This window comes from Tiliqua scincoides, chromosome 1, assembly GCF_035046505.1.
Source record: "Tiliqua scincoides isolate rTilSci1 chromosome 1, rTilSci1.hap2, whole genome shotgun sequence".
Lineage (NCBI taxonomy): Eukaryota > Metazoa > Chordata > Lepidosauria > Squamata > Scincidae > Tiliqua > Tiliqua scincoides.
In genome coordinates, this window is record NC_089821.1 from 74,797,094 (window position 1) to 74,824,472 (window position 27,379).

The window sequence follows — 27,379 nt, forward strand, 5'->3', positions numbered from 1 at the left end:
ATACAGGGACTTTTCTGCCTACTTTCTTCTATGACTATTATAAACTACTATAACTTTCTTATATTCTCCATTCAGAGTAGCAGCACATGTTGCTGATTTTGCTCTTCTTTTAAGGGAGGGGAACCCTCACCTTGGTGCTGTCTTGAAGTAACTATGTTGAGATGCGAGAGGGTGAAAGCTTTGTTGCTAGCTGCAGCTGGCACATGCCACGTGATGGTGTGTTCAAATTGCTGGTCAGCTTTTACAAATAAAGCTCTTTTTGCCAAGGGGCAGGAATCCCATTGTCTGGTGCATTTAATATAGGTGCAGTGATGGAGAACAGTTATTTTTCCAATGTCACTGCTGTGTTAAATGCTCTTAAGAGGCAAAGCTACAACTTTTGCATTTATATAGGAAAGTAGCTGGCTTTCTGGGAGCAAGATTAAATTATATCTCTAGGCTTCCCCATTCCATACCATAAGCAGGATCTACTGAAATTCCACTCTTTTTCTTGATTCAGAGAGGATACGCTGCTATATTGCAGCTCACATTCAGAGTTCTGTGTTAAGCATGCTCATGCCGGCTGTGTCTGCCAGAAGAACAGCTGACCCTCTTCTGTGCTTTGGGAAAGATGTGCATAGCTTGTCATGGTTTGGGTATCTTAACAACTAAGAATGCGGAGCTGCCAAGATTTCCCATGAATTTTGTGTGTAAGGTATTTTATCCCTCCTTTCAACAGTTTCCAGTTTTACGTTCTGTCAATAAGAAACTAGAGACCAAAGAATAAGACCAAAGAAGAGACCTCTCTGGCAGAAAGAACATAAGAAGAACCTGCAGGATCAGGGTTCTTTCCCACAGGGATGCCCACAAGCAGGAGATAAAGGCTACCCTGTCCCTTTGCTCCCCTGCAAGAGTCCAGTTGAAGTGTGTAGCCATCATGCCTTGTAGCCATTGAGATACTTGTCCTCCATGAATGTGTCTAAACCCCCTTTAAAGCCATCTAAGCTAGTGGCCATAATTAATTATGCACTGTGTGAAGACATATTTGCTTTAGTCTATTCTGAATGTTTTGTCAACTGCTTTCATTGGATGCCCCCTGGTTCTAGTTTGTGGGAGAGAAAAGAAGACTCTCTCTTTTTATTTCATGTTGTTCGATTTTACGAGCCTCATTGCCCAATCCTATCCAAAGCTGGTGCAGCAAGGCCACTGGGCCCACTCCGTATCCAGTGATGGAATACAACCGGTGGGAGGTCTCCTTGGGGTAAGGGGACATTTGTTCCTTTCCCCATGTAGCACCCTAGCCTGCTCAATGGGGCTACTTGCATCTGGTTCAGAACTGAGTAGCCCCTTATAACGCTAGCAGGTCCAGGGTGTGGGATAGGATGCAGCAGAGGCCTCCTGGATCTGAACCACAGCGCTGGTCCTCTCATTCCATAGGATTGGGCTGCTAGTCATTTCTTCTCTGCAGCCACCTTTTTTTCTAAACTAAAAGATATTCTGGTGTTCCATTGGTAGTGACCTACAAGGTAGCTTTTTCTGTAATGGCCCCCCACTGTATGGAATTTTCTGTTCTCTGAGTTATAGCTGGTTCCTTCGCTCCTAGTTTTCCATCACCAGTTGAAAACTTCACTTTTTCATCAGACTTTAGCTGGTCTAATAGGAATACTTTGTTTTTGTCTCTGTTTCGAGTCTGTGTTTCCTTCTCTTTTAATTTCATTTTTAATTGCCTGAGTAATTTGAATGATGTTGGTTGTTTTTACATAGATTGTAAACCACCCTTGATCTGTAAGAAGGAAGGCATATAAATATATTAATAACAGCCCCTAATGTTGTAGCTAGTGCTTGTGGCAGGTTGCTGGGAGGCCCCCATGATGTCCCTCATAGCAAACCAGATGCTATCGCTACCTCTGCTACTGAGAGTTCAGCCTGGCCACATGGACCATTTGCTGGGTAGTGCCTGACTTCACTGACTCCTGTTGCAGTTTTTCCTTGTAAGGGATGCCCGTGGCTTCTAAGTTTACTCAAGAGCCTTTGGTGTTTACTCAAAAGTTTTTGGAAAGTGCAAGCACAGTGTCAGTTGGATTGCCCACTTGCCACATGGCTGTTGAGACTCTCAAAGATGAATGAGGCAGGACTTACCTTTGAGAAGCCAGGTTGATTCTCTTTCAGCAAGGCTTTTTCTTCTATATAATTCATAATTTTATCTTTAATTCTGCTGTCATCCAGTTTACCCAGAACAGACATCAAGCTAACTAGCCCGTAATTCCCCAGATCACCTGGATCATTTTAAGTATCTGTGTCACTCTGGTCTCAATGGCAGCTTTTCTGCTTTTGATGTATTTAATGAAGGTTTTATTGTTCATGATATTTTTAGTCTTGCTCTCCTCAGTCTTTTTATTTCCTGCACCCCTTATTTTCAACCTTATTTCTTTTGCTAGAAGTTTATGTTCCTTTTTGCGCTGTTCAATTGTGCAAGACTTCTGTTTTAGAATGAAACCCTATTTTCTTTGTATGGTTTCCGGGAATCCACTTGGCTATTCTGGCTTCCTCTTGGATTTGGTTGTACCTTTCCCACTTTGTAGTCTGCATTCTAGCTGAGCTTCTGTTGTAGTTTTAAAAAACTTTCATGCATTCTGGTTTGAAGCACCACTGGTTGGGTAGTTAGCTTGATGAAAACTTACACAGAACAAAGCTTTAGAGTCACTGTCCGCAAAACTCTTTATTGTGGTTGTTGCTGTTTGTTGTAGTAACAGATGAACATGATCATCCCTCTAGAACTTGAGACAGAGTGGTTATGCTCATAATATTTTCAGAAGTTTTTGATTTGCTCAAAACATAGCTAATGAAGAAGATCTCATAGAATAGGACAAGAGAAATATTTTCTGAAGTTTTTGATTTACTCAGAATGAAATGACTTACTCAGAATGATTTACTTTTTCAATGAAAAAGATCTCATAGGACAAGATAAATATTTTTTATTGTCAAGACAGCTAAAATGCTACCAGAAACTTTCTTGTACGCCAGTTATTCAAAAAATATAGGGTCTCTGGAAATATATATGGACTCTGGAAGTTGCAAGGATTTGCTTTCACTCTTACCTATGATGTAATAAGGCTCTTAAATGAAAGAGCAGGAACATAACGAGGAGTTTAAGAGCTTTCACCTGGCATTCATATACTTTGAGTTGCTCATTTAAACTCCATTTCAGAAAATGTGAATAAAAATCACAAGAGCAAAAATATTAGTGTGGTGTTACCTGTGACTCAGACAGGGAAAAATATCTAACAGTTCAATCGTAACTAAATTTAATTCTAATCTAATGGCAGTTGACCTTTCATAGTCTCTCTCTGCTACAATGGGTACTCACCACTGAAGACTTAGACTTCCAAAAGAAGTTTGCAATAAAACATGAGAACTAGTATTGAAAAAGGTTGGGGGGGGAGGGGAATTCAAACATTCACATGTGGGATGTTTTGGACACACCTAACAGAGCTCTCTGTGAAAGATGTACAAAGATTATCTTGCATAAAGTAGGCAGCCTCTTTTCTAGATTGCAGGAAGATCATGTTTAGTGCTGCATGTTTAGTGATGGGGGCAGAGAGCATGTTTTGTGGCTGACTGCACTCTTCTGTTTACCCATTCACTCTCTCCAGAATTAATGATATTTCCATAGGGCTCTTGACCAGTTTAGTATGAGGAGTGGTGGACAGAATCCCCTGTGCTATTGAAACTACTGTTTTTCTTTTGGTTTGCCAACTGCAGAAGTTGAATTCACATGTAACTGCACCTGAGGGGTGACTGTACTTGTGATCATCACAATCCCGAAGTGTTAAAATATATATACCTATGTCCTCTCTTGGCCCGTATGGCTGTCTTGAACTGTGCAGGTTTCCTCAGCTACAATGAAAGATCTTAAGAGCAGGTAGTACAGTGTGGTGCCTTTTTAAGGAGGAAGCACACCAAGATATTCTCTACAAAGTGGTGTATCCCCATATCGGTTGCTACCTTATCTAGACAACTTTGAAGGAGGGTCAGCTTTGCAGCCAGATAGTCCCATCATCCTACCCCAAATGCTCCAACTTACCAAGGCATAGCCTGATTATAGTCTCTGTCTTTGTAAACAATGGACGCAATCCTAGAAATGATTGGGCTGGCACAAGTCTCTTGTGCCGGCCCAGGAGGCTCGCAAACATACCATAAGGCACATTTGCGTCTCCTCAAGAGGAAGCCAGTCAGGCGCTTCAAGAAGCAGTGGAAGTCTGAGGAGACCCATAGGGGCCAGCAGCCCTTACCCAGAGGTAAAGGGAAAAGTTTCCCCTTGCCTCTGGCTAAGCCACTTCTGGCCACTATCCTGCACTGGATACAATGCAAGCCTCTTGGCTTGCCTGTTCCATCGCAGGATAGGATTGCACCCAATGTGTGGTGCTGCTTCAATGTAGAGGGTCTTCACTTTAAGACAGGTTGGCCTCCTGGAAATCCTTCACAACCTGTCTGACAGGTTGGCCTCCTGGAAATCCTTGGATGAATGTGAGGTGGATTTTCTACTTATTGGATTCAGGTTTTAATACTATGAGTGCTAGTTTTAGATGGAGAATCCTGCAAAGTCAGTCCCTTATCCAGAAGTCTGTTCCAAAATTCACATTTAAAAAATGTGATTCAGCATTTAGCGCATTGGACGTAGAACTGGGGAATAGAAATTCAAAGTCCACTTTAGCCACAAATGTGTACTTGGATATAACTGACTTGATTTTGTTTATTATGTGGCCGATATGGGAGCCATTCTCAGTTCATCTTATTCCTGATCTCTGAACTTAAAAAAAAAAAAAAGATATATTGAGTACTATCTGGCTAGATCTCTGGGAAAAGGAGCTTGGGGAGCAGTACAAGATTTCTGGTTATGGAATAGATTGAATGTTCCTAGTTTAGGCTGCTGTTGCTGCACGTATGATTTTTCTTTTTCCTTCCCTTTCTTTTACTTCCTAGAAAGTAAATCTTTTCCATCTTCTGTTTTCTGCTAGAACCAACCCTGGGAGTTACTTTGACTTGTGTTGGGTTCCTTCTAACAACCATCTTTGCATGGGCAAATCTGTTCCATTAATAGCTGTAAAGGGCCTGAAGTTTCCATCCTACCTAACTTTATCTGGCTTTGCAGTGATTCTGTGGATTAAGCCAGATGGTGTTATGCAGGGGAGAGAGCAAGATTGCAGTACGCCGGCCAATAGCCATCTGAGTACAGTCTAATCTGTCACCACTTGCACTTCTCTAGGGGATGGGTGTCCTCCTATGAGCTCACAGTTGTGAACCACTGAAAAGGACACATTGGGTTTTGCACACATCCATCTGCTGCTTCTGCAAATGTGTTTTGTGCTGAAGGATTCATACTAAGGATCTGTCTGGCTCTAATTTGGATGTACATATTTATGTGGCAAGGCTGGCTGAACTATTCTGCTGGGTCTTGGACTGACTCCCATTCAAACCCCTGAGGGATGGGAGCTGCCTCTTGTTAATGACCAACTTCCCCTTCCCATTTGTGATGGTGTCTGCACACATCTCCTCCCTCAGTCTGAATCAGAACCACAAGGCAAATCCTACTGTTGTGAAAGAGAGGGAATGACCGGCTTCACTGTATTGTATGATTCTTCCATAAGAACATAAGAAGAGCCCTGCTAGATCAGGCCAAAGGCCCATCTAGTCCAGCTTCCTGTATCTCACAGTGGCCCACCAAGTGCTTCAGGGAACACACAAGACAACAACCTGCATCCTGGTGCCTTCCTCTGCATCTGGCAATCAGAGGCAGCCTACCTCTAAAACCAAGAGCTTGCACATACATGCTGTGACTTGTAACCTGTAATGAACTTTCCTCCAGAAATTTGTCCAATTCCCTCTTAAAAGCATCTAGGCAAGTTGCCATCACTACTTCCTGTGGCGAGGAGTTCCACAGACTGGGTAAAGAAATATTTTCTTCTGTTTGTCCTAACTCTCCCAACACTTAACTTTAGTGGATGTCCCCTGCTTCTGGTGTAATGTGAGAGGGAAAAGAGTGTCTCTCTATCCACTCTGTCCATCCCCTGCATAATTTTGCATTTCTTAATCATTTCCCCCCTCAGGCGCTTGTTTTCTAGACTGAAAAGCCCCAAATGCTGTAGCCTTTCCTCATAAGGTAGTTACCCCAGCGCAGTAATAATTTTGGATGCTCTCTTTTGCACCTTTTCCATTTGCACTATATCCTTTTTGAGATGTGGTGACCAGAACTGGATGCAATACTTCAGGTGTTGCTTTACCATTGTCTTGTACAACAGCATTACAATATTAGCCGTCTTATTTTCAATGCCTTTTCTAATGATCCCAAGCATGGGATCCTTTTCAATCTGGTTTCAGGCCGGGTTTCAGAACGGAAACTGCCTTGGTCGCCTTGGTGGATGACCTACGCCGGGGACTGGACAGGGGGAGTGCATCCCTGTTGGTCCTGCTGGACCTCTCGGCGGCTTTCGATACCATCGACCATGGTATCCTTCTGGGCCGACTGGCCGAGTTGGGAGTTGGAGGCACTGTTTTGCGGTGGTTCCGCTCCTACTTGGAGGGTCGGTCCCAGATGGTGGTGCTGGGGGATGCCTGTTCGACACCCTGGCCTTTGAGGTGCGGGGTGCCGCAGGGTTCAATTCTGTCCCCCATGCTATTTAATATCTACGTGAAACCGCTGGGAGAGGTCATCCGGGGGTTTGGAGTGAGGTGCCATCAATATGCTGATGACACCCGGCTCTATCTCTCCTTTCCTCCAGATTCCAGGGTGGCGGTTGAGGGCCTGGAGCGCTGTCTGGAAGCAGTAAGGATTTGGATGGGGGCTAACAAGCTGAAATTAAATCCGGATAAGACAGAGGCTCTCCTGGTTCGGAAATCCTCGATGCAGGTGCTGGATTATCAGCTTGCTCTGAATGGGGTTGCACTCCCTCTGAAGGAGCAGGTTCGCAGCTTGGGGGTCCTCCTGGACTCGCAGCTGCTCCTGGATTCCCAGGTGGCGGCTGTGGCTAGGGGGGGCCTTCGCTCAGCTTCGGCTGGTGCGCCAGCTGTGGCCGTACTTGGATCGTGCAGACCTGGCCACGGTGACATCGAGGTTAGATTATTGTAACGCGCTCTATGTGGGGCTGCCCCTGAAGACAGTTCGGAAACTGCAATTAGTACAGAATGCGGCAGCCCGTGTGGTCACTGGAGCTAGGCGGTTTGACTCTGTCAGTCCGCTTCTCCAGGGGCTGCATCGGCTGCCCATTCGTTTCCGGGCCCAATTCAAGGTGCCGGTTTTGACCTTTAAAGCCCTATACTGCTCTGGGCCAGGATATCTTAGAGACCGCCTACTCCCGTGCAGTGCCTTTGGAACTGCAACAGAAGGCATCTATCTCCGGACCAGATCAGACGGAAAGCTCTTCAACCTCTCCAGACTGAGAGCAAAATCCAAAGTCCAGCTGAAATGTCTGCGTGACTTCCTCTTTGCCGACGATGCAGCTGTCACTACCCACTCTGCCAAAGATCTCCAGCAGCTCATGGATCGTTTTAGCAAGGCCTGCCAAGATTTTGGACTGACAATCAGCCTGAAGAAAACACAGGTCATGGTTCAGGATGTGGACTCACCTCCCTGCATTACAATCTCTGAGCATGAACTGGGGGTTGTCCATGACTTTGTGTACCTTGGCTCAACGATCTCCGACACTCATTCTCTCGATACCGAGCTAAACAAGCACATCGGTAAAGCAGCTACCACGTTTTCCAGACTCACAAAGAGAGTCTGGTCCAACAAGAAGCTGACGGAACATACCAAGATCCAGGTCTACAGAGCTTGCGTCCTGAGTACACTTCTGTACTGCAGCGAGTCATGGACTCCTCGCTCACAACAGGAGAGGAAACTGAGCGCTTTCCACATGCGCTGCCTCCGACGCATCCTCGGCATCACCTGGCAGGACAAAGTTCCAAACAACACAGTCCTGGAACGTGCTGGAATCCCTAGCATGTATTCACTGCTGAAACAGAAACGCCTGCGTTGGCTTGGTCATGTCGTGAGAATGGATGATGGCCGGATCCCAAAGGATCTCCTCTATGGAGAACTCGTGCAAGGAAAGCGCCCTACAGGTAGACCACAGCTGCGATACAAGGACATCTGCAAGAGGGATCTGAAGGCCTTAGGGATGGACCTCAACAAGTGGGAAACCCTGGCCTCTGAGCGGCCCGCTTGGAGGCAGGCTGTGCAGCATGGCCTTTCCCAGTTTGAAGAGACACTTTGCCAACAGTCTGAGGCTAAGAGGCAAAGAAGGAAGGCCCATAGCCAGGGAGACAGACCAGGGACAGACTGCACTTGCTCCCGGTGTGGAAGAGATTGTCACTCCCGGATTGGCCTTTTCAGCCACACTAGACGCTGTGCCAGAACCACCTTTCAGAGCGCGATACCATAGTCTTTCGAGACTGAAGGTTGCCAATACTCCCGTACAATCCGGCTCGTTCTCTCAGGTCATCAGAGAAGGCCTTTTTACAAGTGCCGCCACCCAAGGAGGTCCGGGGGGCGTCTGCAAGAAATAGGGCCTTCTCGGTAGTGGCACCAACATTATGGAACTCCCTTCCCCTTGACTTGAGAATGGCTCCCTCTCTTGAGAGTTTCCGGCGAGGCCTGAAGACATTGCTGTTTACACAAGCCTTCTGATTCTTTGGCCTTTTAAACATTTTTTTACACATTTTGTAGTTTTTACAGGCCTGATTCCTCTGTAACTTGCTCTTTTGTACTCTTTTTATTCTGTCTTTTAATCTGACTACTGTTTTTTAAGGTCGCTGTTAATGTGTTTTTAATGTTTTTATCTGCTATTTGTCTTAATGTTTTTAAATGTGTTTTTTACATGTTGTTAGCCGCCCTGGGTCCCTTTAGGGAGAAGGGCAGGGTATAAATAAAGTTTATTATTATTATTATTATGGAATTTAGCCTTCTTCACTGCCACCACACATTGGGTCAACACTTTCATTGAACTGTCCACAACCACCCCAAGATCTCTCTCCTGATCTGTCACAGACAGCTCAGAACCCATTAGCCTGTTTGTAAAGTTTTGATTCTTTGCCCCAATATGCATGACTTTACACTTACTTACATTGAAATGCAGTGAGTCATTTTTTTTAAGGGGTTTTGATTATTGTCTCTGTATTTTAGGTGCAGCTTCTGCCTAGGAAACCCTCCCTCATCTGAAATATAGCAGTAGTAATAATTAGGAGCTTCAGCATGCTATAGTGCAAAAATGTTTATAAAGGAAGATTTGACATGATCCTCCAGTAGTGAAATTTGAAATAGCAATTTTTGTATCACTGATGACTGCTAGCATATTGTAGGGATTAACTTTCCATTCTTAGAAATTGAGCAATTGTGGGCCATTTCATATGCTTCTGATCTATGCTTCTAATTAGTATGAAGCTCTTTAGTACATGTGCACAATGATTTCCAATACATGTGCATTATATAACTTTTTTTAATTTTAAATGAACCCAGTAGCGATGAAACTGCCTTGTAGGAATCTTGTAATGAGTAAAACATCCTGGATTCTGTCTTGCAGAAGAGCCCAGAGAACTCATATAAAACGTGCAGCTCAAACTGATACAAGATGTGCAAATTGGATTCAGACGTTAATTGTCTGGAAGAAAAGGAAGTGATACACATATTTTGGAGAAGCTCTGATTTTGAATTGATTAAAATCAAGTATGGATATACTGGGAATTTAAAGTATCTATTTCAAATATGTAATAAATTACTGTATTGGTTAGCTAGACAATATGTATTTCAAACAAATATTCCTTAAGTATTCAACCTTTTTCATGTCAGAGCACACTGACAAGGCACTAAAATGGTCAAGGCACAGCATCAGGTTTTTGACCATTGACAAGGCACACCAGGCTGCCAGTGAGGGGCTCACATCCCCCATTGGCCCTACTAGTACATGACCTTCTCCCAAATTCCTGTAGCACACCTGTGGACCACTCACGGCACACCAGTGTGCCATGGCACAGTGGTTGAAAATGGCTGGCTCAGAGTGTTTTGTTCTGAGACACAAAGTAAAGGTAGTTTAGTAGACTGTTCCATGACATGACCATTCCATGTCACTCTACATTAGCTACTTTTTCTGTGTCAAACATTGAATTCTTGATTAAATGGTTTTAAACTGAAAAAAGAGGTCAGTTATTTTATCTGATCAGCAAGTGAGCACAAACTGTCAGATGGCTTTGTATAATTATCAATTCCCCTTTTCTTGCTGAAAAGAGTAGCTGGGATCTAAAAAAGCATAAACTAGTTCACCCTCAAACTGGGTTTTAGGTTCTCAAACAGCAGCCTCCCTGTGATGCCCACCCCCTAGAACATGGCAATCTGCTTTGGAACTGAGAAGATTTTGAATTACAGACCTCCATTTCATTCACAAACTTCCTTTTCAAAGAAAAAAAGTGAAATAAAAAAAACCACTCTGTAGCTTTCTGATTCCAAAATATATATAGGGAGGGTTCTGAGCTGTCTGTGACAGATCAGGAGAGGGATCTTGGGGTGGTGGTGGACAGGTCGATGAAAGTGTCGACCCAATTTGCGGCGGCAGTGAAGAAGGCCAATTCTATGCTTGGGATCATTAGGAAAGGTATTGAGAACAAAACAGCTAATATTATAATGCCGTTGTACAAATCGATGGTAAGACTACACCTGAAGTATTGTGTCCTGGTCGCCACATGTCAAAAAAGACATCGTGGAAATGGAAAAAGTGCAAAAGAGAGCGACTAAGATGATTATGAGGCTGGGGCACCTTCCTTATGAGGAAAGGCTACGGCGTTTGGGCCTCTTCAGCCTAGAAAAGAGACGCCTGAGTGGGGACATGATTGAGACATACAGAATTATGCAGGGGATGGACCGAGTGGATAGGGAGATGCTCTTTACGCTCTCACATAACACCAGAACCAGGGGACATCCACTAAAATTGAGTGTTGGGAGAGTTAGAACAGACAAGAGAAAACATTTCTTTACTCAGCGTGTGGTTGGTCTGTGGAACTCCTTGCCGCAGGATGTGGTGACGGCATCTGGCCTGCATGCCTTTAAAAGGGGATTGGACACGTTTCTGGAGGAAAAATCCATTATGGGTTACAAGCCATGATGCGTATGTGCAACCTCCCGATTTTAGAAATGGGCTATGTCAGAAGGCCAGATGCAAGGGAGGGCACCAGGATGAGGTCTCTTGTTATCTGGTGTGCTCCCTGGGGCATTTGGTGGGCCGCTGTGAGATGCAGGAAGCTGGACTAGATGGGCGTATGGCCTGATCCAGTGGGGCTGTTCTTATGTTCTTATGATTAACATGGTTTCATGGGGTGCTAGATTGTTCTGTAAATTTCTCTGAGAGATCCAGTTCAGTCAAGGAGTTTCTTCAGACGGAGTACTGAAGAGTCAAGAAGCACAAAAATCCTCTACCCCCCCCCCCCTTTTACTAAATGTTGTGCCTATACTTGAATTGGCTATAATGGGCACTGTTGATATATCTCCATACTTTCCTCTTTAACAATGGGGGTTAACATGGAGGCTAAAATGTAACTATTTGTAACCATGATATGCAAACATTATATTTACAGGACTTTGGATGAAGCTACTAGAACTTGCTCCGGGAGTTAGATTTAGCTTTTTTATTCTGACAGCAGAGAACATGTAGATTTCTAGACTCCTAAGGGTGATCTCTGACTGAGGAGCAGACCAGTACCCTGCTTGGTTAGTATTATACATACCTTGCACATTAAAATTAGAGTGCTCCTCAGGTGACATAATCATGGTATTTGATCATGTATGTTTTCAGGGGAATCGTCCCTGAACACAAATTCTGTTGATTATTTACAGAGAGCCAACACATGATTCATTGTATTGTTCATAAAGTGCAAGCAGTGTGCATGGTGCTTTATGCAGAATGGAAAGACAGGTCCCTGCCCCAGGAGGCTTGCAGATGAGAAGATGTAATGAAAGTCAACAGTGGGAGAAAAAGAGATGGAGGCAGGGCAAATGGAGGAAGTATATGTGATTGGTTCAATTGCCTATACCAGTGGTTCTTTAAGTGTCTTTGTCTGGTGGCTCCCTTGACCTACTGGGCGTATCAGAGTTACAGTCTTATACATTGTATAGGGTGATGGGTGTTTTGCAAGGATTCTGTGGCTCCCCTGACTGGTTTCCACCATTTCCTGGGTTTCCATGGTTTCCTGGGGAGCCACAGCTCACAGTTTGGGAACCGCTGCCCTATAGCGCAATCCTATGCATGTTTCCTCAGAAGTGACCTCCATTGAGTTCCAAAGTAAGTTTGTATAGGATTGCAGCCTTAGGGCCCAATCCTAAGCCAGGGCAGCGCTGGTAGCTAGCATGCTGCCATGGCAACTGCTGTCATGCGAGTAAGGCATTTCACAGCTGGCAGTGAGGACGCTGCGCCAGTGGTGGGGCCAGCACCAGTGGGCCTCTTTACTGGGAAAGCACCTCTAAGAAGTGCTGGGCAGTAAGTGTCCCTGCCAAGCAGTGGGGAGGCTTTTGGGGCTGGGGAAAGGCTTAGAACTGGGTGGAGGGAGGGTGGCCTTGAGGGAGGGTTGGGCCTGGGAGAGGGTGGGTGGGAATGGCAGCAGAATCTGCCACTGAATCCAGTGTCCCCTCCAGAGCCACTCTGCCTGAGATGGGCCTCCTGTGCTCTGTGCCTGCTAAATAGCAGGCACAGATCCAAGGAGACCCATTCCTGCCAGCGGAACTTGACACGGGGTAAGGAAGACTGGTTCCCTTAAGCTGAGGAGGCTTTGGCAACTGGTCTGGACCCACAGGATAAAGCAGTGGCCATTTCAGTGCTGTTGTTCCTCGCGGTGGTGCCAGAGCATAGGATTGGGCTGCCCATTACAGTAGGAAGTGGGAACTAGAGTTTGCTGGCAAGAACTTCATGGAAAAAATGGTTTTAAGAAGGGATTTGAAGGAAGTGAGCAAGGAAGCTTCCTGCAGGTGTTCTGGGAGGCAGTTTCAGTTATTGGGGCAGCAAAGAGAATCAGCAGAGTCATTTGAGAGCTCTGGATGGAAGTAATGGGACTAAGAGGTGCCACTGGAAGACCAATGAAGAGGCAGTTGCAGCAGCCAAGGCAAGAAATGAAATAGCGTTGCGTTTTTGCTGAAGGGCCAGAAAGGAGTGTCCCAGTTCTTGCAATACTAAAGGGACAAGCAACATGATTTGCTGACTGACTGGATATATGGATTGATGAGGGAGACAAGTCCATGGTAAAGCCAAAATTGTGCACATGTTCTATGGAGGGATGATGACAATGTCAGTGGATAGAGAGGATTTGGTGTTGGAAATAAGCAGTTCAGTCTTGGACATCTTGAGCTTGGGATGAAGATGATGATGAAACATTTAGATTGAAGTGTCAGGTGGAGATGTGGGACTGGATGGAGAAAGTAAGTTCTGGAGTAGAGGCAGAGCTGAGGATTGTATGCATATAGACATGTATGTCTTTCTCCATGTGGCCTGGACCCCCCCCCTTCTGTTTTCATCTTTCAATCAAGCAAAAGTCACCAATATGTACAAAATGTGGTATTATTAAAGTAGACGCCAATACATTCCATGCAGGCATATATATGCTTTGTGTGTAAGTGTATAAAAACTTTAAAAGTCAGTATCCGACAAAATTCTCTTGTATATCCTGGTTTGATTGTTCATTCCAAAATCTTAATAATTTATTTCATTCTGAGTAGAAACTATTTAACTTTCCCCTTTCTTCTTGATACCTTACTAGATGGATAATTTTTATTAAATACAGTATCCCCCAGGTTCTTTGTAGCCAATGCTCTATACTAGGTCTAATTTTGCCCTTCTATTCCCAAGCCAGTTCAGTTTTTGCTGTAATGAAATTGGACCAGTTCTGAATTATGCTTGGGTATTATGGCTTCAATACAGGGGGATAGCAACTCTTCCTTTTCACCCCAGCATGGTGTCTTTTCCAGTGGCTGTTGCTGTTATCTCTCTGCATCTCTTTTAGACTCTGAGCCCTTTGGAAGACAGGGAACCATTTATTGATGTATTTGGTTGGTCAACTACTTTGTGAACTACTCTCTGCTGAAAAGTGGTATAACAACCACCACCACCAGAACAAAAAACCATGACAAACAACAACATACAGCTGCCAGTAGACATCTTAAGGGTACTAGGGCTGAGATCTTAATACACACATTCCTGGGAGAAAGACATACTGAACATAATGGGATTTGCCTTTGAATAGACAAGCATGGGATTGCTCTGTAAAGATATCTCCAAGAGGTTATCTCTTTTATAATCAGTACCATTTGTTTCGAAAAGGTTTGGAAAGCATCTACCACAGATGCTTTTCATTAGGACTTATCATATAACATTGCCAGCAGCCATTGTCTATTAAAGAATCAATTTTACCAAGCTTTACTGGCGTAAGGTACCAATTATACCAGATCTTGAAATGATTTTCTCTCAGGCCTTTAGAAATTGCTGGTGGTGTTGTTTTTGTGGATGAAAATTTTTTCCCATATTTCCTCTGATCTTAAGTCTCTGCAATATAGACTCCATGCTTCTCTCAGTTTACTATTCTTACTCTCCTTATCAGTTTGCTCTGTATCAATAAATACTTTTATGCTAATAAAAACCCTTGTTGAAGCTCAGTTAAAGTTCTGACAATTCTGTAATGCAGTGTTTCTCAGACTGTGGGTTGGGACCCACCAGATGGGTCGTGAGCCAATTTCAGGTGTGTCCCCATTCATTTCAATGTCTTATTTTTAATATATTAGACTTGATGCTCCCATGGCATGTGACTGCATTTGGGGAAATGCTACAGACTTGTACTTTTAACAAGCTACTATGTATATTCTTTGAATAATGAGAGTAAATAGGACTTACTCCTGGATAAGTGTGGGTAGGATTGCAGCCTAATATTCCTTAAAATTTTCCTGCCTGATGATGTCACTTCCGGTCATGACATCACTTCCTGTGGGTCCTCACAGATTCTCATTCTAAAAAGTGGGTCTCGATGCTAAAAGTGTGAGAACTTCTGCTCTACAATATAGACTCCATGCTTATCTCCGTTGTACTATTCTTAGCCCCCTTATCAATTTACTCGGTATCAATAAATATGTTTACGCTAATAAAAACCCTTGTTGAAGCGCAGTTAAAGTTCTGACAATTCTGAGTAATGTCTTTAAAAAAAATGAGCTGTCGATTAAAAGGCTTGCTTCAAGCAGTGAACTGGGGGATGGGGAGTGATGAAATGATGAGGGATGTCCTATTGCCTGCACCCACCACCCACCAAACTGCTTCAATCAGCCCTCTGATTCTCTTTCCACTTGCTAAGAGTTGAAAGAGAACTGGGGTAGTGGCAGTTCACCTCTTCCTCTGGACTACTGGAGGCAAAAGGGGGGGGGGAAGCAGACTTCTCTTCTTTGCTCACAGAATAACCAGGGTGGCCAAGGAGAGGTGAAGCTGTCAATCCCTCTCCTGCTCATGTGCAGCCCTGGCTCCAGAAATGGCTCCATTTGGAGAGGTGAAGCCCACCCCACCCTCTTACACTGAAGCTCTGGTGGTGCCTTCTTCCTCTGCTCCGTCCTGTTTGAAATAAGCAGGATGGCATGGATGGAGAAAGTGGCTGGTACCTAAGTTCAAGTTAAGAGGACTGCACTGTGTCCCCCTTTCCTGCCTACCCTGGCTATTTAGCAGGCAATGTGGAGGAGGCCTCGGTGGTGGCATTAGCACAAATTGGTGGAGGGGAGGGGTCAGCAGAATTTGTATGACTCTTCAGGTGGCAAGTTAGCTCAGACCAGGCCTGTATGCAGTCTTCATTCATAGGATTTGTTTGCTGCTTGAGTTTATATTCAAGCACAGTGAATTAACTGTGCAATCTTAAATTCAAGCCAAACTGCTGCTCCTCCCCCAATTGCCGTCTCTGCTTGAAGCTATTCCTGGAGATTTTTTTCATCCAATGTGATGTTACATCATTAACACGCTAGCCTATGCATGTATACTTGGTAGGAAGTTCCAATATGTATTATGCATAGATACATGTATAGGATTCCAGTTTCAGTTAGGGAGGCCCTGTTAAAATCTGCAGGATGACTTCAGGACTTGGAGAGTGGTGCTGATTCCTTCAGGCCAATCCTGAAAGTAGGCAACCCTATCTATCCCCATCCCCAGTTTTGTTTGGGAAAACCCCTGTTTCAGGCCTGCATTCAGACCCTTGCAAGAGGCTATACTGAATCTTGTTATTACTTAAGTCCCCATAAAGGTGCGGTGTCTGAATTCAGTAGTCAAAATTCAACAGACAACATATCCCCTTTCTGCTGTAAACAGCCGTAAAGGTGGCTAATAAGCTCCAGCTGAAGCAATAAAATAAACGATTAGTACAAATGTTAACAGTACTAGTAGGAGTAAGGCTCCCCCCAACCTATGGAGTGATTTGATGCCACAGCACGGACCTGTTAAACGTGCAGACATGCTGTGTATGTATAGTTCCTGGAATAATAATTGAAATCTTCTTATTTTTATCTCTCTACTTGCCAAAACCTGGATGTAGCTGGTAGGGAAAAACACTTCCTCTCTTTTTCTCTCTCTGCTTCTTTCCTTCCTTCCTTCCTCCAAAGGCTAGACTGGTTTATAACAGGCGTGGTGGAAACACAAGTTGATGGCCAAGTACATATCGCTTTCCCTGCTAACAGAGCCTCCTGTTTCTCCAAAGGGGCTGTGCTCTGAGAGCTCCAATTTCTACAGAGGATGGTGCTTAGCTAGCCACCCACGCAGTTATCAAATACTGTCCTTCAGTCGTGTGTCTGTGCACCACTTGGGCATAATGATTCTCTAAAATAGAGAACCTTATGCTGCATTTTGCTGTGTTTCCGAGAATCTGCTATTTGTGTAGGACTACGTTAGAAACTCTTGGATGAATTGAGCTAAAGGTTTGATCTGCCCTGAATTCCAGTGCTGTGAATCAAGGATTCTTAAAGCACAAGGCAGGCATCTCTATGCAAGACCTAGATAATGGATGATAGAGGAGGTATGAGTTATGCCTGGAGTTCTTTCATTCAGAAGTTGTGATCCCATCCTTTGTGAGTTCATTGTCAGTGTTGGGGGTGGTGGTGAATGAGTACATTGTTCTCTTCATATGCATAAAGTTTGCCTATCTCTTCCAGGGTCTTAAAATTTTTTTATTTAGTGTTTTTAATATCCCGTACTTTCAGTTCCAAGGAGTCCCTGTGTCAGCTTGCAAGAAATATGTTATAAACAAAGATGCTGAACAAAAAAAACCCATTGTTTTAATTGAAACACTCTGTTGGCCCATGTTGTCACTGCTCAGATCTCTGTCTCTGTCATCAGTCTCTGTCGCACTGTAGGAAGCATGGGGTTCTTTTATTGACTAGGGTGGCTTCCCATGAACAAGCTGGAGAACTTTTGCTTTGAACAGCAGGGGTGCTAAAGAACCTTAAAGAAGTATTTGAATTATGGGATGGGGCATGATGTGGCTAAAATCAGGAGGGGGTGCGTGGTTTTTACATAGGCCATAGCTACATAGGCCTTGCTATTTTTTCCTCCATTTTTGGGGCCCTGCTAAAGAGATCAACTTCATACATTTCTTGGTATAAAAACTGGGTTTGCTACTGAGTGTAAACTTAACATGCAGCTGCAGTCAATTCAAACTCCCTGATGAGTAGATTGCAGAAAGCATACTTTTGTGTGTGTTGCCGAATAGGCAACTTTTTTTTTTTTGGTGTACATGCAAAATGTCTTCTGTGGACAGCAAAATAACTCAAAGCATGTGTGTAATGGCGCTCTGTGAACTTGGCGGTAGTGAAAGCAATCAACACGCTTCCATTTAGTGTCCCTGCAGCTTCACTCATGCATTTGCGCAAGTCAGCGTGGCCCTGAGTTAGCTATGGCGGAAACGGGATTGTGTTATCGACATCCCCCTTGTTCACCCACTTGATTCAGTGCATGGTTGTTGAAAGAGAGTGGCTGATAAATGAAGTGTCTTGATTAGACCTTATTCTTCCTGAATGGCAGGTCAACGTCCTTTGAAGGACACAGTGCAGACAGGCCTGGCTGATTGGCATGGTTATTTTAGGCCTTCTTGGTGACACAATTTTGACAATATACTGTAATTGAAGCTACATAGGCTATTTCTCATCCTAGCTGAACCTCTATTCAGTTTTTGCTGAAGCTGAAGAGAATTTTTTGTTTGGAAATCAGTATGAGATTTCCCCCTTTTCCTAAAATATATTCTTGGGGGGGGGGGGAGTGCTTTCAGGATTTTGTTGTGGTACCTTTTGCTGCTTTTGATTTTTCAGTGTAATGCCTCACTGCTTTCATCCCAGCATCCAGTCAAGGGCTGGACTGATGAGTTTAATCTGAGAAATTAAAGTATGTTTGCTTTCTTGTTTGTTTTGATCCCAGCTTCTCAGACAGAGGTGCTCAAGGCAGCTTACAAGAAATTGAACATGAATAAGCAATAATCACATTAAACAAATCAGCAAAGGGACCAAATCAAAATAGGCAAATCAGAGCTAAATTGAGTAGACCAAGGAGAAGAAATACAGGTGGGGCTTGTATCACTATCAATGGATTTTCTTTCTATGGATCTGGCTCAATACCCCATGTTGGCCCAACCTGAACCACTGATGGGTTCAGACTTGGCCCAACTTGAACCTTCCAGAGGGCTTTCTGAAGCTCGCACATGTCTTCCCTTGGCCTTTGCGGGCTTCAGAATGGTTGTTGCAAGTCCAAAAACATTACTTCCATTTTCCCTCACCAATCTCTCTACCTAAGCCTCAGAATGCCTTAAGAGGCATAAAAATGTCACTTCCCAAGGGAAACTGGAAGTGATATTTTTTGACCTGAAACCGCCATTCTGAAGCCTGCAGAGGTCGCGGGCAGGCGCTCATGGCCTCTGAAGGTTTCATAAAGCCCCCTGGAGGCAGAAGGGACCGAAACCGTGAATTTGCTTATTCGTAGTTTTCTGTATCTGTGGGGTGTATGTGTCCAAGAACAGATCCCCCGTGGATACCAAGGTCCCACCTGTATATTTGGAGCTGCTGCTAAAATACTAGCAGAGAGGAGGCAAGCTTGATATTGATAGGCAGGGAGTTCTCAAAACCAGATGCCACCATAGAGAAGATCCTCTTCCACATTGTCTGCCTTGGTTTGGCTAGAGGCACCAGCTAGCTTTGAGGAAAGGACTATTTTATGCAGGGGGAGATGGTCTTTCAGATACCCTAACTTGTTTAGGGCTTGAAAGTTAATAATAAGTACTGATTATAATCAGTAACCTGAAATGAACAGCACAGTTGATTTAACGGCAGTGTGACAAGGTGCAGCAAAAGTCCCTCATGCTATTTAACATCTATATGAAACCGCTGAGAGCTCACCCGGGAATTTGGAGTTGGGTGCCACCAATATGCTAATAACCTCCAGCTCTATCTGTCCTTTCCACAATACTGAGGTGGCTGTTAAATTTCCAGAGCGCTGCCTGAAGCAATGAAGAACTGGGTATGTGTTAATAAACTGTAATTAAATTTGGATAAAACAGATATTCTTTTGGTCTAGATATATGTAGTGCAGATACTAGAGTACTGGTGTGTTCTGAATGGGATTGCACTGCCTCTACAGGAACAGGTGCACAGCTTGGGCATCCTCTTGGACACATAACTCCCAGATTGCCAGGTGGAGACTGTGGCAATCTGGCTGGTGCGCCAGCTGCAGCCATAACAGGGATAGTCGGACCCAGTGAATGTGGTCCATGCTTTGGTGACATCTCAGTTAGATTACTGCAATGTGCTATATGTAGGGTTGCCCTTGAAGACTGTATGGAAACTCTAGTTAGTGCAGAATAGGGCAGCCCATAACACTAAAATTTTAGAGGGTCTTCTTGTGAGTACCATCCCTGGAAGGCTGGGGGGGGGGAACGGGACGGGACGGCAGCAAGAAGAACCACAATTGTGGAAGAAGATTCCACAATTGTGGAACTTGCTCCTTGATTTATTATTATTATTATTATCCTTTATTTTTACTCCGCCTTTCTCCCTGTAGGAACTCAAGGCGGCTTGATTTATTTAAGAACTGTCTGCTCGTTAATGTTCTTGCACAAGCTAAAAACCTTTTTATTTATAATGGCTTTTGAGTTTTGGTGTGGATGGGATAAAGGCTGGGCATTTGGGGATTCAGCTTAATCCCCAGCTTTATCTCTGGTTTTGTTTTTGACTTTATTTTTTGTGTTAAATCTTTTGCACTGTGCAGGGACATTCTGCATTTTATAGGTTTTGGTATATTGACATATTTTAATAATGACGTTAGTCACCTTGAGTGTCATTTGGAGAAATGTGGAATAGCAAATTCTTAAGTGAAACGTCTGATGCTGATCAAAACTCATGCAGCCACATTCTGCACTAGTAAAGTTTTTGAGGTGTTTTCAACGGCAGTCCCATAGAAAATGTGCTAGAGCAGTGGTACTCAAACTGGTGAGTTGTGACCCAGTAGTTAGTGCAAAGGTTCCCTGTTCCTTTAAGAGGTGAGGGAGGGGGCAAGGGCAGCAACATGATCCCCAGAACTGCATCGCTAAGGGGGGGGTGAGGGGGATGCTTGTACTTGATGCAGTTAGGGCTGCAGCAGGCTCCAGGAAGTGCGGACAGCCCTGCGCAGCTCTCTGCAGGGCTCCCCAATGCTTGAAATGTTAAAAAAGTAAGCACAAACCACTTCCTGGTTGCAACACATAACTGGAAGTGATTTGCACTCATTTGTTTTTCACATTCCAAGCATCGGGGAGCCCTGCAGAGGCCTGTGCAGGGCTTCCCACACCTCCTGGAACCTGCTTCAGCCCTGAGTAAGTGCAAGCACCCCCCTCAGCGAAGCGATCCTGGGGATTGCGTCGCTGCCCTTGCCCCTCCCTCACAAAGATTTACTTTGAGAGTAAATCTTCCAAAAAGTTTGAGAACCACTGTGCTAGAGTGATCCAGTCTTGATGTAACCAACATGCAGATTACCATAGCCATCAAGGAAAGGATGCAGTTGGCACACCAACTACAGTGGACAAAAGCATTCTGCCACCTGGGTATCCAGGACCAATTCCCAACCTGCAAGCTTGATGCTTCAAGAAGAGTGCTTATTTCATCCATAATATAGGTCACAGGTCACCTAGCAGATAGGACTCCTGTCTGGGTTTAACTTAATAATAATAATAATAATAACTTTATTTCTACCCCGCCTTTCTCCCCGAAGGGACTCAAGGCGGCTTACAACATATTAAAAACAATTTAAAAACAAATAAAAACATATTAACACATACTAAAAACAGCAGTCAGAGTAAAAATAGGTAAAAAGAGCATAGAGCAGCAGCAAGTCATAAAAGAATCAGGCCTGTAAAAAAAAAATATTAAAAGATGTTAAAAAATGTTAAAAGGCCAAGAACTCAGAAGGCCTGTTTAAACAGAAGGGTCTTCAGGCCTTGCCGAAAGGTCTCAAGAGAGGGAGCCATTCTTAAGTCAAGGGGAAGGGAGTTCCATAGCGTTGGTGCCACTACTGAGAAGGCCCTATTTCTTGCAGCCGCCCCACGTACCTCCCTAGGTGGCGGCACTTGTAAAAAGGCCTTCTCTGATGACCTGAGAGGGCGAGCCGGATTGTACGGGAGCAGGTGATCTCTAAGATACCCTGGTCCAGAGCAGTATAGGGCTTTAAAGGTCAATACCAGCATCTTGAATTGGGCCCGGAAACGAATGGGCAGCCAGTGCAGCCGCTGGAGAAGCGGACTGACAGAGTCGAACCGCCTACCTCCAGTAACCACACGGGCCGCCGCATTCTGCACTAGTTGCAGTTTCCGAACCGTCTTCAAGGGCAGCCCCACATAGAGTGCGTTACAGTAATCTAATCTGGATGTCACCGAGGCATGGATCACCGTGGCCAGGTCTGCACGATCCAAGTACGGCCGCAGCTGGCGCACCAGCCGAAGCTGAGCGAAGGCCCCCCTAGCCACAGCCGCCACCTGGGAATCCAGGAGCAGCTGCGAGTCCAGGTGGACCCCCAAGCTGCGGACCTGCTCCTTCAGAGGGAGTGCAACCCCATTCAGGGCAAGCCGATAGTCCAGCACCTGCATCGAGGATTTCCTAACCAGGAGAGCCTCTGTCTTCAGTTTGTTAGCCCTCATCCAGCCTATTGCTGATTTCAGACAATAATTCCAGACAAGCACAGATGGAATCAGATCAGCTTCAGCATCAGATGGAATACTAGATAATATCTGCATGGTATCCATGCTCCTTCCCCTTTCCCCACAGTGTAGAATTAAGTGGATGAGGAGCAGCTGAAAAGTTCTCATTTAATATCACTTTCCTCAGAGATTTTTCAATTATTACTTTAATACATTCTCTTCATGGTGGCAAAAGAGAGAAAAACTTTCATTGTGTATTACTTGGAAAGAAGTCCCACTGTATTCAATAGGCCTACTCCTCACTAAATTGGATTGTAGGCTTAGGGCGCAATCCTAACCAACTTTCCAGCACTGACATAGCTATGCCAATGTGGTGTGTACTGCGTCCTGCAGTGGGGAGGTAGTCAAGGGGGCCTCCTCAAGCTAAGGGCATATTCATTAGCTTAACTTGGGGGCTGGATTGCGGCTAAGTCAGTGTTGGAAAGTTGGTTAGGATTGCGCCCCTGCTCTTGTACATTCCAGAGTGATGCAATGAACATGTCATGGTATGAAGCTGCCTTGGCTCACCTTGTGCAGTGTTGGCTGGCAGTCTCCAAAATCTGGGGCAGAGGTCTTTTCCAGCTGTGGTGCCTGAGAGCTTTGTAACAGGCGGTGTCTGAAACGGCACCTAGCGCCTCCTGCACGTGAACCTTGTTCTGCCACTGGGTGGTGCTTAAATGTCAGCTCTTTCTCCTCCTCGTCTTCTGTGTTCTTCTCATTTTAAAACCTGGCCATTCTGTAGTCTTAAAGACTGTTTGTTCTCTGTTTGCACAGGTCCTCCAGAAACTTGGCAAAGCCGATGAAACAAAAGATGAGCAATTTGAACAATGTGTGCAAAACTTCAGCAAACAGCTGGTAAGTGACTGAAGATACACAGTGAACAATTTCAGAAAGTCCTCGATGTTCTCTAGTGGTTGTTTCTTTGAAAGGGTGGTGGGAAAAAAGTATAGGCAGCCCCCCCCCCGTCTTTGTGGCTCCTTGGATTTGTGTATAATTGAATCCTTGGATACTGGATTTGTGGATATGGGGGCCCACCTGTAGTTTGGTGCAGAGACAGAGTTAGAGGACTGGAAGAAGACCTGGTAATGCAAGTTCTGTGTGAGAAAGTAGTTTTGTGAATACAAATCCCTCAAAATTGCAGCATCCAAAGGCAAGCTTTTATTTAGAAACATGTCTAGGCTTTGCTCCATGCGTTTGCATGTCGTGTGACATTTGCCCCACAAAGTTCTGGAGTGACAGGCAGTGTGGGAGGGAGTTCGCCTTGCTGCTGCTTAGATTTCTAATAGGGGAGCACTTTTTTTTTTTTTAAAGGCCCTTTGAGCTATGGATGTGACATGAGGAGAAATGCTGCCCCAGCTGGTATACTTGTATTAATACTTCAATATGGCACTTGCAATAGTGACAGAGATGCTCAATGAGATAAGAAATATCATTTCTCATGGAGGGGGAGAGACCATTAATACTAATTTTGAAGTAAACTGAGGACCCTGATCTGATAGGACCCTCTTTGGGAACCCAGTATGAGTAAAAATTTCTACTAGGGCTTGAGCAACACTTGGCGCAGAAATGGAACACAGTGCCACAGTCTGGGCATAACAGGAAGCTCTATCCACAGCCACCAACACAAAAAACTTCCCAGACCTGGTTTTAGTCAGAGGGCCAAGAATGTCAATGCACCATTCCTCAAATGGTGAAGCTACCAGGCAGAGGCAACAACCCTGAAACAGAAGCACTCCCATCTTGCTCTTTTGCAACAAATGAACAATAACTGTGACTGAATAGCTCTAAACAGATGGTCTGGAAAAGTTTTACATGAAAAGGCAAATAACCAACTTCTGTTAGAATGCCTTGTAGCTTCTCATAAAATTCACACACCCGATGTCGACCTACAGTAAATCTGTCAGCTGGTGAAAACTGAGATGCAGTTTTCCGAAAGGGTTTCCTCACCCACCCCCCAATCTTCTTGAATTCAGGGTGTAGTTAGGGAGCCAGGAATACTGCTTAGCAGGGCTTTTTTTTTTAATGGAATGCCTTCTGGCACCTTTTTTCCCCCTCCTCTCTGCCCCCTGCTGGAGGCTAAGCTCCTGGAGTGAGCCCCCTGCTGGAGGCTGTGGGTTAAGTCCTACCTGGGACTTAAAAAAAAAAAGGTAAAAAAAAAGCCTGCCTGGGACTGAACTTTGAGGAGTTTTGCAGCCTCAACTGGCCCCCCTTTTGGCAACTGGCAACCAACCTTTATATTTTTCAGCCATGGAGCACCTCCCCACCTAAAAAAAAAACAATTTCTTCCTCATAGGAGGTTTGAACCCCTAGCCTCTGGCTCCACAGACCAGCACTTTAGCAGTTGAGCCACAAGAGCTCTTAGGCTCACAGTGTTTGGAACTAATACTTGAGGCGCTGATGGCCACCATCTGGGCTCAAGACCTTATATATTAGTTCTGAACACTTTAACTATAGGCTTTCCTATAGCCCAATGGAGAGAGTTTCCTATAGCCCAATGGAGCACCTCCCCACCTAAAAAAAAGGGGGTGTTTCACTCCAGCTGTGGCAGGAGTGCTTTTGCTATCAGGGAGCTCACACGGGATAGGTGTGTGTGTGTGTGTGTGTGTGTGTAGTTATTGACTACGTCTAGTTGTATCTTATTACTTATTTCTCCAATAAAAAATGGTTTATAAATAAATAAATAAATAAATAAATAAAAGATTAACAAGTTGCGAGTTCCTGCACCTTTTTTTTTTTTTAAACAATAAAGCACTGCTGCTTAGTACTGGGATTGATGTACTGTACACCACTTGATGTGGTCCCTCTGCCCCAAATGCTCTGTAACTACAAAGGGCACAGTTCCTTCTTCACAAATTCAGGATGTGCATTTCTGCAAAGTTAAACTTTTTTGTTAACGTCTTTGAACTTTCTGAAGCCGGTATAAGAATTACACTGCCTAGTATATCCATTGACCTGGCAGCCTGATGCTAATTCCTAGTTGGGTCATCTCTGCCAAAGCAGGCCCATAGCAATTCATTCCTGGAATTACAGTGAGGAAACCCAAGCACCCAAAAAAGTTGGTCCTGTGCACCTGGAGATGTTCTGCATTCAAGCTGGGATCCAGGGAAGCCTGGAAACAACTTCTGGGCATGCAGAGGCCTTTTGAAAAATTGCCTGATTGTTTGCTGTTTTACTGGGAAGACAGGAAGCGGTTTTTGACTTACCCTGAACCGAGTCTCTTTTTGTAAAGTCACTCTGGGCACAAGGTCTGCTGTGAAAGTGGACGGGATATAAAATTATCTGTCTCTTTCATTGCATAGCACTGTCATCTTTTCTTATTCCTGAAGGAGGAGAGGGGGGATCTTGTTCTAAATACCTTGTATGTCCATTGAGAGAATTGTGAGCATGCTTCCTTTCACACTGTCAGTGGCACGAGATCTCTCTTCCACTTTGCCTGGAGACTAATTCTGCTACGTGACACACAAGCTGAGCATGGCTTGTTTCTTGGCAGAGGCTCTAGCGTTCCGCTAGTCCCAGGCGCCTGTGAGGTTTGATGAACAGCACAACTGGGGATGTGGGTGGATGGAAGAAGGATCCTGCCTTACTCCTGAGATGACCTGTATTAAGTTACTATCCTTTGAACTACTTATACTGTTGGACCAAAATTGCAAGTAGTTCTGATATCCACAAACTACAGCGGCAGAATAACTTTCTTGTAGGATCAGCTAAAACTACAAAGTCATGAGCAAGAACTCTGACTAGTTCTCAGAACTCTCACTAGGTGTTCAGTAAAAACCACAAAGTGGGAAGAAGAAAGATGTTTCAAGGCATGACAGAAAAGCCCTGCAGGCTACAGTTTGTAACACAAGGTGATATGCTGATGTAGCTCGGCTAGGCCATGCTAGGTGCTGCTACCAGTATTTGAATTGCACCGAAGAGTATTCTGCTACTGTTTGGAAGTTTATACCATGACAGTGGCACTTAGTAAACACAACAGGCTTCCTTTTAAAATCATAGGCAGAGAAACACGCCATGAAATTCTCGCCCTCATCTCTTTCCTTGGTTACATTGGTTGTTAACTGTTATTTCTTGGATGCAATGAGCTGTTTGTTTTCTGGATATCAGAAGCTCAGATCCGATTGCAGCTGCTTTATTTGTAATTAACTGTGGAAGGCTGATGTAACATAGTGGCCTATCCCAGAATGCATGGGTAATGTTTAGATATTCTTCCTACATGTCTGATAGTTATGCTGCGTGGAATGTTTCATATATGTTACCTTTGGTAATCCTTGCAATAACTTTGATGAAACAGAAGCAGTCCATCCAACCAGTCCATGGCCAACTTTTTTTTTTTTGGGGGGGGGGGGTCACCTCATACAGTAAATTAGCAGGGGGTACCTCTCTCCATTGCTCCTTCTGCCTAGACTTGAGAAAGAAGATTGAATAAAGTATGGAGGAGAATAATGGTAGGCTAGAGTATCTCCAACACTCTGTAATCCATTCCCAATCTCTTTTGGCTATAGCCTCTTAGGAACTCTTCTCGGGCTCTAGGGCCTGCTGCATATTCTACTCTGCTTACCCCATCACCAAATAAAGTTTCCAACACTTCATGGCTTGACAAGGATTTGAACTCAGGCCTTGGGCTATGTCCATTAAAACACAGAGATATTCTCACTTGAAGGGTCACCTTGAATATACTCAAAGTATATCCAGTGAAGTAACTTGGTCACTATATTCTTGGGACAAATAGAAACGCACTTGCCTGAGGGTGTGTATCAAGAATTAACCCTGGTATTGTACATAGCGCTTTTGCTAATGTATCTAGCAGTTGCTTCACCACCACAAGTATGCACTGGCATCTGGAGCTGCTTGAAAACCCAGCTTGTAGCGGGAGGCCTTCTGGGTCTGCAGCTCACAGAAAACAGGTGTGTTGCGTATGCAGACTTCTCCACTTGCACAAGGTGGTTGGGAGAAGTCTTGGTGCTAAAAATAATTCTGAGGGTATTCTTCTGACATCTGAGGAGATGTGATTGAGCACAGAGCCATCTGCACCAGTTAGGGTCTAAGGTGGAGGAGAAAATGAACAAAATGCTGCAGATGATTCTGGATGTAGCCTTCTGATGGTTAGAGAAGTTGGGATGTAACAGTTAAACTTGGATGGAACACAGGCTTTTCTGCTCTCCAAGATTTCACA

General features: G+C 44.4%; 1 protein-coding gene across 3 annotated transcripts in view; it reads left to right on the top strand.

Moving 5' to 3' along the window:
- The window catches only part of BIN1 (bridging integrator 1), a 139,074-nt gene that overhangs the window by 50,309 nt on the left and 61,386 nt on the right, over positions 1 to 27,379 (top strand). For all 3 annotated transcript variants that reach the window (XM_066632130.1, XM_066632112.1, XM_066632121.1), the window contains exon 2: positions 22,981 to 23,061. In XM_066632130.1, coding sequence (XP_066488227.1) covers positions 22,981 to 23,061 — 81 coding nt within the window. The remainder of the gene's footprint in view (positions 1 to 22,980; positions 23,062 to 27,379) is intronic.